This window comes from Stegostoma tigrinum, chromosome 8 (assembly GCF_030684315.1).
Source record: "Stegostoma tigrinum isolate sSteTig4 chromosome 8, sSteTig4.hap1, whole genome shotgun sequence".
NCBI lineage: Eukaryota > Metazoa > Chordata > Chondrichthyes > Orectolobiformes > Stegostomatidae > Stegostoma > Stegostoma tigrinum.
In genome coordinates, this window is record NC_081361.1 from 57,046,202 (window position 1) to 57,064,258 (window position 18,057).

At 42.8% G+C, this 18,057-nt stretch overlaps 1 protein-coding gene across 6 annotated transcripts in view; it reads left to right on the top strand.

Annotated features, from left to right (window-relative positions):
- Positions 1 to 18,057, top strand: part of fggy (FGGY carbohydrate kinase domain containing) — a 490,678-nt gene that overhangs the window by 440,047 nt on the left and 32,574 nt on the right. For all 6 annotated transcript variants that reach the window (XM_048538754.2, XM_048538757.2, XM_048538755.2 and 3 more), the window contains one exon: positions 3,950 to 4,044. In XM_048538754.2, the coding sequence (XP_048394711.1) occupies positions 3,950 to 4,044 (95 nt within the window). The remainder of the gene's footprint in view (positions 1 to 3,949; positions 4,045 to 18,057) is intronic.

An 18,057-nucleotide genomic window follows, 5' to 3' on the forward strand; every position in this document is an offset into this window, starting at 1 on the left:
GCCGCACCAGGTACAGTGGATGCAGTATACCACATTGGCAGATGTGCAGGTGAACCTCTGCTTAATGTGGAATGTCATCTTGGGGCCTGGGATGGGGGTGAGGGAGGAGGTGTGGGGACAAGTGTAGCATTTCCTGCGGTTGCAGGGGAAGGTGCCGGGTGTGGTGGGGTTGGAGGGCAGTGTGGAGCGAACAAGGGAGTCACGGAGAGAGTGGTCTCTCCGGAAAGCAGACAGGGGAGGGGATGGAAAAATGTCTTGGGTGGTGGGGTCGGATTGTAAATGGCGGAAGTGTCGGAGGATAATGCGTTGTATCCGGAGGTTGGTAGGGTGGTGTGTGAGAACGAGGGGGATCCTCTTGGGGCGGTTGTGGCGGGGGCGGGGTGTGAGGGATGTGTCGCGGGAAATGCGGGAGACGCGGTCAAGGGCGTTCTCAATCACCGTGGGGGGAAAGTTGCGGCCCTGAAAGAACTTGGACATCTGGGATGTGCGGGAGTGGAATGTCTTATCGTGGGAGCAGATGCGGCGGAGGCGGAGGAATTGGGAATAGGGGATGGAATTTTTGCAGGAGGGTGGGTGGGAGGAGGTGTATTCTAGGTAGCTGTGGGAGTCGGTGGGCTTGAAATGGACATCAGTTACAAGCTGGTTGCCTGAGATGGAGACTGAGAGGTCCAGGAAGGTGAGGGATGTGCTGGAGATGGCCCAGGTGAACTGAAGGTTGGGGTGGAAGGTGTTGGTGAAGTGGATGAACTGTTCGAGCTCCTCTGGGGAGCAAGAGGCGGCGCCGATACAGTCATCAATGTACCGGAGGAAGAGGTGGGGTTTGGGGCCTGTGTAGGTGCGGAAGAGGGACTGTTCCACGTAACCTACAAAGAGGCAGGCATAGCTGGGGCCCATGCGGGTGCCCATGGCCACCCCCTTAGTCTGTAGGAAGTGGGAGGAGTCAAAAGAGAAGTTGTTGAGTGTGAGGACGAGTTCAGCTAGGCGGATGAGAGTGTCGGTGGAGGGGGCCTGGTCGGGCCTGCGGGACAGGAAGAAGCGGAGGGCCTTGAGGCCATCTCCATGCGGAATGCAGGTGTACAGGGACTGGACGTCCATGGTGAATATGAGGTGTTGGGGGCCAGGGAATTGGAAGTCCTGGAGGAGGTGGAGGGCGTGGGTGGTGTCACGGACATAGGTGGGGAGTTCCTGGACCAAAGGGGAGAAAATGGAGTCTGTGCTTGTGGGCCTTGTTCTACTAGTGGAAACATCTTCTCCATGTCCACTCTATCCAGGCCACTCAGTATCCTGAAAGTTTCAATCACATCCCCACCACCCCCCCTTATCTTTCTAAACTCCATTAAGTGCAGACCAGAGTCCTCAACCACTCCATATATAACAAGCCCTTCATCCCTGGGATCATTCTTGTAAACTTCCTGTGGGCCCTCTCCAACACCAAGATATCTTTTCTTAGATACGGGACCCAAAACTGCTCATAATATCTCAAAAGTGGTCTGACCAAAGCCCTATACAGCCTCAACAGTACACCTCTGTTCTCATTTTCTTCCCTCTTGAAATGAATGCCAACATTGCATTTGCATCGAACAAAAACAGAAATTGATGCAAAAGTTCAGCAGATCTGCCAGCGTGTGTGGAGAGAAATCAGAGGTAATGTTTCAGGTCGAGTGAGCCAAGCGACCAGTTCTGAGGCAGGGCCACTTGACCCAAAATGTTATCTCTGATTTCTCCCCACAGATGTTACCAGACCTGATGACCTTTTCCAGCAATTTCAGTTTTTGCTTCTGATTTACAGCATCTGCAGTTCTTTCAGTTTCTGTTGCATTTGCTTTCCGATCTGCCAACTAAACCTGCATGTTAACCTTAAGAGAATCTTCAACTAGGACCCCCAAGTTCCTTTGTGCTACAGATTTCCAAAACCTTTCCCTGTTTAGAAAATAGTCTGTGCCTGTAATCTTCCTACTAAAATATATGACCTCATACTATGCCTCATTGCATTCAATCTGCGACTTCTTTGCCCACTCGCCCAGCATGCCTAAGTCCTATCTGCAACCTCACCACCTTCTCAAGAGTACCTGTCCCTTTACCTATATTTGTATCATCTTTTAACTTAGCAACAATGCCCTCAGTTCCTTCATCCAGATCATTAATGTTTAATGTGAATAGTTGTCCCAATACAGACCCCTGCAGAACTCATCACTGGCTGCCATCCTGAAAAGAATCCTTTATCCTACTCTTTCGTTTCTGCCAGTTAACCATTCCTCTATCCATGTCAGTTCTTCATGCCTGACACAACAGGCTGTTGTCTTATTTTGCAGCCTCTCGTGTGGCACCTTGTCAAAGGCCTTTGGAAATCCAAATAGATCCTGTCCACTGGCTCTCCTTTGTCCAACTTTCTCATTACCTCCTGAAAGAATTCTAACAGGTTTGTCAGGCATGACCTTCCCTTGACAAAGCTTTGTTGACTCTGCCCTATTTTACTATGCACTTCCAGGTACTCCACAACCTCATCCTAAATAATGGTCTCTAAAATCTTACCAATGACCGAGGTCAGACTAACCGGCTTATAACCTCCTATCTTCTGCCTCCCTTCTTAAACAGCAGTGTTACATCAACTATTTCCAATCCTTTGGGACCCTCGCAGATTTCAGTGATTGCTGAAATCCCTCTCTGATCTCCTTAGCTATCTCCTTCAGAATTCTGGGGGTTTTGTCCATCTACTCAGGGTGATTCATCTGCATTCAGACTTTGCAGCTTCCCCAGCACCTCCTCCTTAGTGATGGCCACTACATTACCTCCGCCCCCAACTCTCTTGAAGTTCTGTTACGTTGCTAGTGTCTGCACTGTGAAAACCGAGGCAAAGTACCTATTCAGTTCCATTTCCCACTGCTTTCCCTGTACCCATGCCTCAGCCAACCAGAGCTAAATTACCAAACGGTCAGACACTTTTCTCCTGTCGTATAGATTGTTACGGTCTTTTGAAATATGTCATTTTTGCATTTGTCCTGAAGAGTGAAACATAAAAAGCTTTGGCAGTTCCCATTGCAACTCTCTTGTCCTCTCCACCTATCTTCTTTTCTCTCCATCTTCGGTCTGCCTCCCCCTCTCTCCCTATTTATTCCAGAACCCTCACCCCATCCCCCTCTCTGATGAAGGGTCTAGGCCCGAAACGTCAGCTTTTGTGCTCCTGAGATGCTGCTGGGCCTGCTGTGTTCATCCAGCCTCACATTTTGTTATCTTGGCAGCTTGACTCACTTTTCAGCAATGTTCAAATATTTATAAATTAAATCAAATAAACTAAATGAGATTGGCTTGGATCATCTTCTTGATTTAGAGATCACTTAATTATGTACTATCATTAGCCTTGTTTGATCAGTTCTGTTCACACTGCTTTATTTTGTTCCTCTGTGTAATCTGTAATTAAAAATTTATCATCTGCTACGCAAGAACTAATATGTATTGTTTGAAAACAGCAGTGCTGCAGTTAACACTACACAACACTTAAGATCAGTTCATGTGTATTACAAAATATTCCATTGAATCTGTACAGTGTGGAAGCAGGCCATGCAGCCTATTGAGTCCACACTGATCCAAAGAGCACATCCTACCCTATTCCTGTAACCCTGCACATCCCTGGACACTAACAGCAATTTAGCATGACTAACCCACCTAACCTGCACATCTTTGGACTGTGAGAGGAAACCAGAGCACCTGGAGGAAACCTGCACAGAAACAGGGAGAATATTCAAAGCCTGCACAGTCTCCCAAGGCTGGAATTGAACCTGGGTCCCTGACATTGAGCGGCAGCCGTGCCAACCGCTGAGCCACTGTGCCATCTCTAATGTAATATAATAATTCAAATATAGAAAATGACGAGGATTACTACAACATAATGTTTTTCAGTATATTCTAAATTGTATAGTGTATAATGCAGGCATTCGTGTGTCTTGTTTAGGCATGCCAGTTGTCCTTGCCAAGGAGGAGGAATCCGTTTTGGTGGGTGCTGCTATTCTGGGAGCGTGTGCATCAGGTGATTTTAAATCATTACAGGTACGGTTTAACTGGAAAATTTTACAGCACATTTCATGTTGAAACTACCTCTTATGTTTGGCCTATCTGCATCATGTTCAGATGTACTCAAAACACCCAGCAAATTAACAGCTTCTGAAACCTCAACGTTCATTGCCAGATGGACAGATTTTTGTTTTCAAAAGCAAGCTATGATAAATTTTGTGTTATAGCTCTTATCGTCCTTGTTTCTCCTCAAAGTGCATTCATTAATTTTGGAAGAAATGACTTGCCCTGTGGTATAGTCTACTCAAGTGAACTGTTGCATAAAATGAAACGTCAATCAAACATATGTTTTGTTTTGCAGCTTTACCCTCATTGAATTTCTAATTTCAACAGTACTAGAGTGAAATGGCAGTGCTTTCCGAAAGGGAACTCTGTAGATTTATCTACCCTTGGGTTATTCCAGTGCATTACCCAGAAGGCAGTGACACAGCAAAATGTTTAAACAAGTGCCTGACATGCCACTATTTACACAGTTTAGGACAGAAAAATAAAACCTGAAAAAAACTGAGCTTTCATAATTGTTCTGAGGGAAAAGGTACAGTTGTATCTTATATCCTGCTATGAAAATGAGCTGTTGAAAAGAAGTTAAAAGATGTTTCATTGCGTGATGTTTTCCAAAAGGGAGAAAGAACAGAAGCCCCTTGTGCTTTTGCTGTTTACTGTTACCTGACACCAAATGACATCTGTTGCCCTTCTCTTCTGGTGGGTGCTCGTATCATTTAACATTTACACATGTCCATAACACTAAAGTGTACTGGTATAAAATCCCAGAGATCATTATCATCGATGTGGCGTCTGCACTTGCCAGACTTGGCACAGTTTACAGATGCCACACTGCGTGTCATGCTTACTCACAGACCAAAACATGATATCTGACATAAACAAAGAGTGAAATGTGATCTGGCCTGAGCCTTTGCTGTCTTTTTTTTAAAATAAAAGTACAACTGTTTGAATGTTGTACTATCACATTTTTTTTAAGTTAGAGAAGGATCCTGTCATTATTTTTCTGTATTCCATTATTTCTGCTTTATAATAATTTTTTTTAAAAAGTCATAGTCTTGTTTATGGAACAGAAAGAGGTTACATGGCCCAGGGTGTCCATGGGACCTCCCTGTGGGTCAGTTCAGTCACCCCCACTGACCAAATCGATCCCAAAGCCCTTTTAGTTTATTTCATTCAACTACCCATCCAATTTCCTTTGAAAGTATTGATTGTTTCCACCTCCACCACCCTCATGGGCACAGTCATTCATACAAATTGTATGTAAGAGTCTTCCTCACATTTCCTAATCTTAAATCTTAGACCTTGTTTAATCAATTAATGTGAAGAATTTGCCTTTATTTGCCCTTACTCAAGGCAATCATAATCTTAATTGCCTTTGCTTCAAGGAGATCAACCCCAGTCCTTCCAACCTAAAGGTTTAATTTAAGTCAGATTAATTTAGATCCAGGAGGTTAAGGGTAAGAGTATTGGCTTGGATAGAGGATTGGCTGACTGACAGAAAGCAGAGTATCCAGATGAATGGGTTCTTCTCTGGATGGCAAATTGTAATTAATGGGTTGCCGCAAGGTTCAATTCTGGGAATTCAGCAATTTGCAATCTATATAAATGCAGGGGCAGAGTATAACATAGCAAAATTTGCAAATGATTCTAATCTAGGTGGGAAAGCAGGCTGTGATGAGAAGATAAGAGTTTAAACATGGATATTGATAGGCTTGGAGAATCTGCAGATGGAGTGGTTAATATATGGATAAATAGTTATCCATTTTGACCAGAAAAATAAAAGGGCAAACTATTATTTTATTGGTAGGCAGAACCAAAGTGTGTCAGGGTGGAGGGATCTGTGCGTCTTTATGCATGAATCACAGAAAGTGGACCTGCAGGTGCAGCATAAAATAAGAAAGGCTAGTGGAATCGTGGTAATTATTGCATTGTAAAAATAAAGAAGTGTTGTTTCATTTATGCAAGATGTTGCTGACACCACACCTGGAGTATTGCGTCCAGCTTTGGTCTCCTACTTGAAGGACGTGGTGGCACTGGATGCAGTTTAGAGGAGGTTTACCAGATTGATTCCAGGTATGAAAGGACTGTCATACGAGGAGCTGTTGAATAATTTGGTTTTGTACTCACTGGTGTCTAGAAGAATGAGGCGGCGGAATCTGATTGACGTATATAAAATGCTAAAAGGGATTGAAAAGGTGGAAGTTAAACAGATGTTCATCATTATGGGACAGTCTTGAACAAGACGTCATAGATATAAAGTGAGAGGGGTAGGTTTAAAACTAAGATGAAGAGAAACTACGATAACAAAGTGTGGAGTTGGATGAACTCAGCAGGCCAAACAGCATCTTAGGAGCACAAAAGCTGATGTTTCGGGCCTAGACTCGGCCTGAAACATCAGCTTGTATGCTCCTAAGATGCTGCTTGGCCTGCTGTGTTCATCCAGCTCCACAATTTGTTATCTCAGATTCTCCAGTATCTGCAGTTCCCATTATCTCTGAAGAGAAACTACTTCTCTCAGAGAGTTGTGAATCTGTGGAACCCAGTGCACCAGAGTACAATGGAGGCCGAATCAATCAACACACACAAGAAAGAAATAGATATTTTCTGATGAAATGTGAGATAAAGGGGTATGGAGAGCAGGCAAGAAAGTGGAATTGAGACCAGAATAAGGCTGGCCATGATCTTGTTAAATGGCAGCGCAAGCTCGAAGGGCTAAATTGCCTACTCCCACTCCTAACTCCTTATGTTCCTATGACACTGAGAGGGCTGTATCTCCTTTGTAGAATTCCTCAACAGGAAAGAGTTCTATTCCATTTATGTCTGAATGCTCTTTGATCACTCGTTCTCCCTCTTTGAGGTGAGCAGCTGTGACCCTGGCAGTTGCCACAACTTACACACACTGAAGCTGTCATGTTGCTGCAATGGGAGTCTCGTTAGGCTGGCTACTGGCAGACAAAAGCTAATCACTGCAACCATGGCAGTTGACACCATTGCACAACCCCTTAACTGATGCAGAGCGCAGATATAATGCTGCCCATGCTTCAACCGGGGCCGTGGTGGAGCAGCTGATAGGCTTCTGAAGATGAGGTTCTACTACGTGGACCAGTCTGAGAGTGATTTTGCAATGTATTCTGGGCAAGGTGTGTTGAATCATTCTGCCTTGCTATGCCTGCACAAGTGGAGCAGGCAACCAGGTGCCAGATGCTGAGATACTGGGAGACTAGGAACTGTTTTCTGAGGAGGAGGAAAAGGACATTGAGAACAAGGAAGCTCTCCATGTGCATGACAGGTTTCAGCTAGACCGGGTGCTGCAAGCCAGACAGGCCTTGATTATCACTATTTTCCAGCAGATGACAGCTGGGTGTAACAAACTATCTTGGATTGTAAGACAGTCAATATGTATTAAATTCATTTGTACTGTGTCAGCAAAATAGAGCCTCTGTTCATTTTATTCATATTCATATCTGTTGATTGTAAATAAATGATCCAAAGATCAAACAAAACATCATAGACATAGAGTGAGAGGAAGTACGTTCAAAACTGAGGTAGGAGAAACTACTTCTCTCAGAGGGTTGTGGATCTGTGGAACCCACTGCAACAGAGTGCATTGGACGCCGAATCAATCAAGACATTCAAGCAAGAAATTGATGTGTTTCTGATGACAAGAATCTTTGAATTTATTTGAATGCTTATCTGTATGTTATGATCCCTCATTAAAACCACAAAATTCCCTACAGTGCAGATAGAGGCCATTCAACTCATTTAGTCTGCGCTGACTCTCCGAAGAGCATCCCAGATTATCCCCATAATCCCTATAATCCCCATTTATGATTCTTAACCCACCTAGACTGTGTATATCACTGGACATTATGGGGCAGTTTTGCATGGGTAGGCCACTTAACCTGTATATCTCTGGACTGTGGGAGGAAACCGAAGCACCCAGAGGAAACTCCTGCAGGCACGAAGAGAACATTCAAACTCCACACAGTCGCCCAAGGCTGGAATTGAACATAGGCCCCTGGAACTGTGAGATAGCAGTGCTAACCACCGTGCCACCATGCCACTATTGGACATTACAGAATGCTGGGCTCCAGTAGACATTTAGGACAGAATAGCAGTGACTTATACAAGGTGGTAAGTTGGGATTTTGCTAAGGACAAGTAAGCTTTGTGATCTAGTGATTATATTGTCAACCAGGGCGGCTGTGCGGTAGGAGTAGCATGTGTTGGGGGCAGTTATGCAATGATGTTGCTTGTGAAGGACAACTGTGAAATGCCAATGCATGACCAGATGTTCAGCTGGGGTTTAGAGATGGTTAACATATCAGGGATGCCAGTCTAGCCCATAATATCAGAAGAGAGGCAAGTTCTTCTGCATATGGTTAGTGGATGAATCAGGCGAGGACCGCTTTAGAGGGATGCTATAATCAATTGATGTAACGAACTTCATAAGCTAGTGCAAGAAGACTTGTTAGGCCTCACAGAAAGGCCTTCTATGAAATTTGTTGAAATTGACATAAATCAAACCGTGCTACTATACTGTATGTAGAGAAATAGTACAATGGTTAGAACAAGCAAGTTTGAAATTGTATTTCCTTTACAATTTCCTGCTCTTCCATCCTGAAAAAAATGGTTGTTTACTGTTCTACATATGGCACCAAATCTCAATGACTTAATCCAAGTGAGACCCTAGACTATGGTTGGCCATTGGGTGTTTTATTGAGGAGAGCGCTGAATCAATCCCATTTTGTCTTTATCTGACATTTGCAAACAGAACTTTCCATGTACGGCTCTGAAGAAGATCATTGGATAGAAATCAGAAATGGGACACCTGCTTATCTTTCCCCCAGGTACAAGTCCAGACTGTTGAAGTAAACTGCTGCTTGGACTGTAATATAATTTTCTTTAACAAGGTCCTGTGACCTTGTTGAATAGGGTTACTCTGATATGCAAGAATGTGGCATCAAATTAGTTTGATTCCACTGAAAATTGAGGTTCACGAGAAAGAAAAAAGTTAGTTTTTAACAACCTTTGCTGAAATTATTGCACACTGCTAGTCCATACAATGTATGCTAATTTAAGTGTGGGTATAGGCAGTGCTACTGTGTCTCATACACACAAGCATACAGCTTGAAGTCATGCATCATGGATATTCTTCAACCCTGACACATTTGGTGTTGCATGTTAAATAACATGAGCCACAAAATAAATCTATGATGTATTGAATGGCATTTTATATGAACTAAACAGTTTTATTAAGTATAATCCTGTTATTTGAGCAAAGTACTGTTACACACTCAACCCTGGGAAAAGCTTCATCAAAAGAGTTAAACCAAGCCTGAGAAAAAGATATTACTAACTTAACAAAAAAAGAGGCATTGACCTTGTACTGTTTTCAGTGCAGTCCAATGCATGATCATCTTACTTTATATTCTTTTTACCACTTCAGCATGAAACAAGACAAAACAGCAGGGAGAATTTCATAATAATAGAAATTACAGAAATTCTGAGGAGTGGATATATCTTTGTTGCGTTGCTTGTTTTATCAGTCACCATATTTATGTGTTTTGTATATTTTTACTGAGATTATGTTTTGTTGAATTCCAGGATGCAGGAGATTGGTTTTCAGTATTCACTGATGTGTGATAAGACCTTATGTGCTCTTGATCTCAGAGGTGCCACTGGCTAATGTTTATAGAGGCTCATAGCTTAATAGCGCAGAGAGAAAATAAATCTCAATTAAACTATGAAGAAAGAGCCAAAATTTGTCTATCACTAGCTAGCAATCTGGAGTTAGAACTCTGATCTATTTTCCTATCCTTAACCTGATACTAATAGTTGGAATATTTCTGCTGCCCTGATTGTGACCAGCTAAGTCTCAGTAAAATATTCTAGGATATTATTTGTAAACTACAGCCTCATTATTTCTTAACTATTAAAAATCTTTATAGCACAGAAACAGATCTGATCAAAAAGGCAATAGCAAGAACTGCAGATGGCTGGAGTCAGAGGTCAATATAGTGTGGAGCTGGAGGAACACAGCAGATCCTGACAAAGGGTCCTGACCCGAAACATCCTGATCCTCTGATGCTGCCTGACCTGCTGTGTTCTTCCAACTCCATACTGAATTGACACTGACCAAAAAGGCCCAGGTCCTTGCTTATGCTTCTCCCATCCTCTTCATCTAGCCTTATCAACAATATGTGCTCCCACCTTTTATTTCATCCTATCAATATGTTCTATTCCTTTCCCTGTCGTACACTTAGCCAGTTTTTCCTTAAACACATCCATGTTTTTCAGTTGCTCCTCCTTGGGTGTTGATTCCACCTTCTAACTATTCACTTTGTGAATAATTTTGTCTTGAATCCCCTGTTGAACATAGTAGTAACTATCTCATCTTTATTCATATAGTTAGCTCATTAGAACTTTCTGTACCTGCCAGGATGTGATCTAGGATCTTTATATAGTATGAATCTGCTTGCTACTTTAGACCAACATAATGCAGATTTTCTTGTTCATCCTTCATAGCAATGATGACAATGTTCATCTGATGTTTGGTAGAGATTTCGTGGGTATGTAAATAACTGCAAGGGCTGATCTGCCCCCAAAGAGTTTCTGCAGCAAACAGAATGGGACAGTCCAAATGATAAAGTTTTGGCTGAGATGGTTACTTGGGATTTTCATTTCTTGTGTTTTCTGTCTACTTCTGACATATACTTGCTTTTGAAGGATCACTGCACTGATTTATATTTGGTTGTGCCATGTGCAGCAATCATCAACAAAAGTCTTCCAGCGCTAAAATCTGTGTCAAAACTTAAAAACCAAAACAGCAGATGCTTTCAATACATTCTATGGACAATTCAACAGCGTACAGCTTTGCATGATTAGAGCCTTGGATATAATTATGTTTTGCATACATTCTGCATTTCACTCTCTCAAACAAATGCCTTGCGCAAATTGAACTTTTAAGAGCATATATTTTCAGAAATGCTTCCACAGAATCATTTAATAGATCTTGTGATGTTATATTGATATGCCAACCTTCTTGGCATTGTTACACTTAAAGGAAAAGTGAGTTGAAATGTAGTTTTGCTTTGTTCTCAGACCCTGAGGTGAAGTTATAGGGACAATAGAATGATCTCATTGACTTTGCTCACTGTCTTTTTTTTATGTTTGGCTCTCTGTTAAACACCTCATTCCTCATTTGTGTTGGTTTGTCTTCTGATATTGAAGACTGGGAACGGTGACACACCTGTGGTATTAACCTCATTCTAGATTAATCAAAAGAAGCAGGATGGCAGCCATACAGATTGAACATTAAGCTTTAATTTACAATAGTTGTTGCTTCAATTTACTAATGCTGGTTGACTGCAAGAGAACTGAATCTCATGATGGTGCATCACTTTCTGTGATGACATTCATATCAGCAAAAACATATATTTAAATAGGTTTATGTAACAAAACAACAAATACACTGTCAAAACAGTGGCATGCAACTTGCGCTGCAAGAGCTTTCAAAAATTAATCACAGTTTGCTGTTGACTTAGGCTAAATCCAAATTCTAATGAATAGTATTATCTTGCATTTGGAAAGAAGTGCATATAGATCCAGAATTACCACAATGAGATTTTCACAGCTTACCTGATTAGTTGATTTATTTTCTAAATCTTTCAACTCAACACACTACTGTCAACAAAATTGCCAGAAATGCGAGCAAGTAATGACTCAGCAAGGGCAAAAGGGTATGTGGGACCTTGGTGAATAACAGAATCGGCAATGAATTTCCTGAGCAATGAAGTGAATGGAATAAGAAAGAAATACAGGAAGGCCTGGGAAAGAGAGTAAATTAGAGTGAGCAAATTCAATAACAAATCAGATAGAGGAATCATAGAATCCCTATTGTGTGGAAACAGTCCTTTTGGCCCAAAACATTTGTGCTGACTCTCCAAAGAGCGTCCCAACCTATCCCTGTAATCCTGCATTTCACATGGCTAATCCACTTAATTCACATATCCCTGGATACTATGAGCAATTTAGCATGACCAATCCACCTAGCCTGCATATCTTCAGACTGTGGGAGGACACTACAGCACCCAGAGGAAACCCACACAGACACGGGGACAATGTGCAAACTCCACACAGACAGTCAAAGAATCATGGAGTAATACAGCATGGAAACAAGTCCATGCTGACCATGATGTCCACTCCATTGTTCCAATTGCCCACATTTGGTCCCTATCCTGCTAAACCATTCCTATACATGTGCCTATCCAAATGTTTTTTAAATGTTGCTATTGTACCTGCCTCAACCACTTTCTCTGGCAGCCCATTCCATATATACAGTCTGAATGAAGAGGTTGCCCTTCAGGTCAATCTTAAATCTTTCCCCTCTCATCTTAAACCTATGACCCCTAGTTTTCAATTCCCCATCCTTGGGAAAAAGACTATATGCTTTCATTCATCTATGCCCCTCATGATTTTGTACACCTCAATAAGATCACCCCACATTTTCCTATGTTCCAAGGAATAAAGTCCTATCCTGGCCAACTTTTCCCTATAATTCAGTACTCCAAGTGCAGCCTCACCAACGACTTATACAAATCTAACGTAACGCCTGAACTCCTATACTGGATGCCTTGACAATGAAGGCCGGCATGTCGAATGCCTTCTTTGCTACCAGTCTACCCGTGATGCTGCTTTCAATGAACTGTGTACTTGTACTCCTAGATCTCTGTGTTCCACAATACTCCTCAGGACCTTATCATTTTGTAAATGGTAATGTCCTGAGGAGTGTTTGACTTATCTGTATTGAATTGTATTTGCCAATCCTCAAGCCCACGTCCCTATCTGATCAAGATCCCTCTGTAATTTTTGATAACCTTCTTCACTTACAGTTTTTGAGAAGATTTGTAGCTCAGGTTGTGAATGAGGTTGTAGACTTGCTCGCCGAGCCACTGTGTTTGATTGCAGACATTTCGTCTCCCTGCTAGGTAACATTGTCAGTGCACCTTCGATGAAGTGTTGGTGTTCTGTCCACTTGTTATTTATATGCCTCGGTCTACTGAGGTGGTTGGCATTTCTTCAGGTTCTGTTTTTTGGTGGTTTGTACATTTGGTCCAGTTCACTGTGTTTGTTGGAGTTTCGGTTGGAATGCCAGGCCTCCAGGAATTCCCTGGCAGGATGTCTAGGAAGATCTACATTGCAAGGTACACCAGCAACTAGAATTGACCAGTAAGTAGCATTGAAAGGCTTTTGCAAGGACACTTTATGGCCAGGCACAGGAACTCAGTTCACAGTGATAATGGGAATTGCAGATGCTGGAGAATCCAAGATAACAAAGTATGAAGCTGGATGAACACTGCAGGCCAAGCAGCATCTCAGGAGCACAAAAGCTGACATTTTGGGCCTAGACCCTTCATCAGTGCCTCTGATGAAGGGTCTAGGCCCGAAACGTCAGCTTTTGTGCTCCTGAGATGCTGCTTGGCCTGCTGTGTTCATCCAGCTTCACACTTTGTTACCTTGGAACCCAGTTCACACATTGGGGCGGGCTGCACCTTAGGGTGGTTCACTGGCTTTCTTACTGCCTGCTTGCATGCTCACAGCAACCATGTCTTGCTATGCCATGCCATGCCATGTTTGTTCGCTCATTGGTGCTTCAGCCAGAGCCTAAAGGCTGTATTTGGAGGTCTGACATTCTGTCAAAAGGAAACTGACAGACTGCTTGTTCATAGGGATCTGTCTGGAGGGAGGAGGCATCTTACTGTATAGCATACCGAGGCATCAATCTAACACCTACAGCATGTTCTCGCTGCCTGAATGGCAAACACACCGCATGTTTATTCAAATAAAGTGGCCACATAGAGAAGTGGATGGAGGCCATTCAAGGATAGGCAGCTGTCAGTCAGGCCATCCTGCTACCATTAATCACAGACACAGTCCTCAGATTTAGTCACAGTCAGTTGTCTCGTTGGATTGGTCACTGTCAGGGAATATGTCCAACTGTAGTCCAAGGAGTGGACAAAGGTCAGTCCTGTAATTGTTCCCTGTGTCACTTGTTCTCGAAATGCTAACTGCAACTGGAAAATAGCTGGGCTAATGCTTGCGTGAGCAGAGTCAGCATCAGTTTGATGTGCAAAAACACCGAATCCACATCTGCTGGGTGCTGGGACATGAAAAGAATAAATACATGAAGCATGCTTTACAAACTGCAGCTGCATTTAATTTCTGATCATTTCTTCACCCATTTATAATGCATGTTGAGTGAAATGTACTCAAATTCAGATGTGAATCTGAGATGGGAATGGATCAAAGCATAGCAGATATTTCCTTTTGGATGTAATGTGGCCACTCCAATTTGATACATAGGCTTTAACAAAGTCTACCATGGATGATAAGGCTGCTAGAGGTGCCAGTGTAATCCACACAGAATGTCCTGCATGATCTTAGCTTGTGCAGCACAATTTGAGCAGGCGATATGCTGAATGCTGAGGAGATGGGAGAATGGGAAGCGTCTTCAAAGGAAGCGGATGAGGACCGTGAGGAGGAAGAAGTTGTTGTGTATGACAGACGTCAGCTGTATCGGGCACTACAACCCATAAAGGACATAATTGACACTTGGTTCCATTGGATGAGGTACAGCAGACCATCATGGAATACAAAATGGTTGTTGATCATAAAGCCAGCATTTTGTTTGCATTGTGGGGGTGAACTGCAGCTGCTATTCATTTTGTTTGCATTCACTTCACTGGCTCTAAATAAAAGCTCATGTTGGAATTGTCTGATTGCATGCCTGTTTATGATGTTCCCTTTGTGGATAATGACAAGCAGTTGGCCTCTAGTGGACACTGGGGACAGACTAACAATGGAAAGATGGGGCTTGAATCAGACAAGTAGGATGCTGTAGGGGCAGGCTGGGCAGTGAATACGGTAAGTTTGGTAAGATATACTGAGAGTTCTTGTTAGACCTTGTGCAGAAACTTACTTTTTCAAAAAAAATCTGGTGCAACTCACAATTTGCGAAAAACTGGAGGATTCAGGCCTAAATATCTCTTTATTGTCATAAATATTGGCCAATCTTTCACATTAATAGCATACCATAATGTTTTTCAGTAAATTATGTGCCATGGTGTCATGAAGAGTTTTCAATGCAATGTGCTATCCATAGATTATTTGCCAGTTATACCAATTTAAATTTGTTACTATTGTCTGGAACATATTTAACTCACAGGTTATCTGCATAACGCTTTATAATCAAACACTTTAATACCTGACTGAATACTAGATCTAATCTTTTGAACAGTGGATTGCTTTGTCACCCTACATGTTCTGTTAGTTATTAACCAAGGAAGTTGAATTAAACACAATATGCTTAGGATCTAAAATATTAAGTGTTTCCAACTTAAAATACTGAATACTTTGAATGTATTAGCTTTATTTATTATTCAATTGCTAAGTTTGTTCATTTTTAACATAACAATTTTTCAATAAATTTATGGCCAGGGCGATACAGATTTTAGGTTAAGTTGCTGGAATTCAATTAGGAAAGGAATTGCGTGGTTGATATAGTGTTGCACCTAGAAAGAATGATAGAATGGTTTTACCACAAAAAGAGATCATTTGGCACACCACCCCTCACCCCATCCCCCTGTCTGATGAAGGGTCTAGGCCCGAAACGTCAGCTTTTGTGCTCCTGAGATGCTGTTTGGCCTGCTGTGTTCATCCAGCCTCACATTTGAATCTGCCTCCACCAGCCTTTCACGCAGTGCATCCCAGGTCAGAAACATTTGCTGCATCAATAGGTTTTTCCTCACATCGCATTTGATTATTTTTCTAATGTCTTTAAATTGATATCCTCTGTGATGGAGGTTGATTCTTCAGTGCAATAACAGTACTACATGACAAAAACATAATTTTGCTTTCCTGCTGTATGCCTATCAGGACAAATGTCGAGAATGGAACTTCATCAATTTCAGGTACCACTTTTAGTAGTAATCACTCCCACAAACTTTGAGCCATGAGCAGCAGCAGGATTGCATTTAGTCCAGCTCAATCTCCTCCTGAAGTTCCCAGTATCACAGATGTCAGCCTTCAGTTAATTTGATTCACATCACATGAAGTCAAGAAAAGGCTGGAGACACTGGATCCTGCAAAGGCTGTGGGTCCTGACAACATTCCACAATAGTACTGAAGACTTGTTCTCCAAAACTTGCCGGGCCTCTACTGAGCTGTTCCAGAACAGCTACAACATTAGTACATACCGAACATTGTAAAAAAAATACCCAAGTATTCTGTACACTAAAAGCAGGACAAATCCAATCCAGCCAATTACTGCCACGTAAGCCCAAGCTCATTCATCAGTAAAATTATGGAGGTTGTCATTAGTAGAGCTGTCATCAGGCACTTGTTGCACAAAATCTGCTCATTGACAACAAAGTGTGGAGCTAGACGAACATAGCAGGCCAAGCAGCATCTCAGGAGCACAAAAACTGACGTTTCGGGCCTAGACCCTTCATCAGAGAGGGGGAATGGGGTGAGGGTTCTGAAATAAATAGGAAGAGAGAGGGAGGTGGACCAAAGATGGATAGAGGAGAAGATAAGTGGAGAGGAGAGTATGGATGGGGTGGTAGGGAGGGGATAGGTCAGTCCAGGGAGGACGGACAGGTCAAGGGGACGGGATGAGGTTAGTAGGTAGAAAATGGAGGTGTGGCTTGAGGTGGGAGGAGGGGATAGGTGAGAGGAAGAACTGGTTAGGGAGGTGGGGACGAGCTGGGCTGGTTTTGGGATGCAGTGGGGGGAGGGGAGATTTTGAAGCTGGTGAAATCCACATTGATACCAGTCATGAACCATTTCAACTCCCGCTCCCATTCCTTAGATGACATATCCATCCTAGGCCTCCTGCAGTGCCATAATGATGCCACCCGTAGGTTGCAGGAACAGCAACTCATATTCCACTTGGGAACCCTGCAGCCTCCTGAACCTGTTCTTCCTCTCACGAATCCCCTCCTCCCACCTCAAGCTGCACCTCCATTTCCTACCTACTAACCTTATCCCGTCCCCTTGACCTGTCCGTCCTCCCTACCTCCCCACCCATATTCTCCTCTCCATCTATCTTCTCCTCTATCCATCTTCGATCCGCCTCCCCCTCTCTCCCTATTTATTTCAGAATCCTCTCCCCATCCCCTTTTCTGATGAAGGGTCTAGGCCCGAAACATCAGCTTTTGAGCTCCTAAGATGCTGCTTGGCCTGCTTTGTTCATCCAGCTCCACACTTTGTTGTCTCGGATTCTCCAGCATCTGCAGTTCCCATTATCTCTGCTCATTGATGCTCAGTTTGTGTTCTGTCAGGGCCACTTAGCTCCTGACCTTATTACTGCCTTTGTTCAAACATGGACAGAGGAGCTGAATTCTAGAGGTGAGAATGAAAGTGACTGCCCTTGGTATCAAAGCAGCATCTAACCAAGTAGGACATCAAGGAGACCCAGCAAAACAGGAGTCAATGGGAATGAGGGAGAAAATTATTTATTGGTTAGACTTCATGCCGGGTACTTCATCAAAGTAAGGTAGTTGTGGTTGTAGGGGGTTAGTCGTCTCCTCCATCATACATCCCTGCAAGAGTTCTCCAGGATAGAGTCCCAAGGCCCAACTATTTTCACTTCCTTCCATTAAATGGGGAAGGTCACTGATGATCACACAGTGTTCACAGAATCACAGAATTATTACATCACAGTATGAAGCCACAGCCTGCACCCGTTCTCCAAATGAATTTTTAACCTAATGTCTTTCTCCTGCTTTCCTCCAATATCCCTGTATATTGTTCCTTTTCAATGACCCATCAATTTGTTTTTTGACTACCTTGCTCAAACCTGCCTCTACCATGATCTCAGACAGTGCGCTTCAGATCCTAAACACTCTGAGTGAAAATAAATCCTTATATCACTTTTGCTTCTTATATTAACTGCATGGTGGATCAGTGATTAGCACTGCTGCCT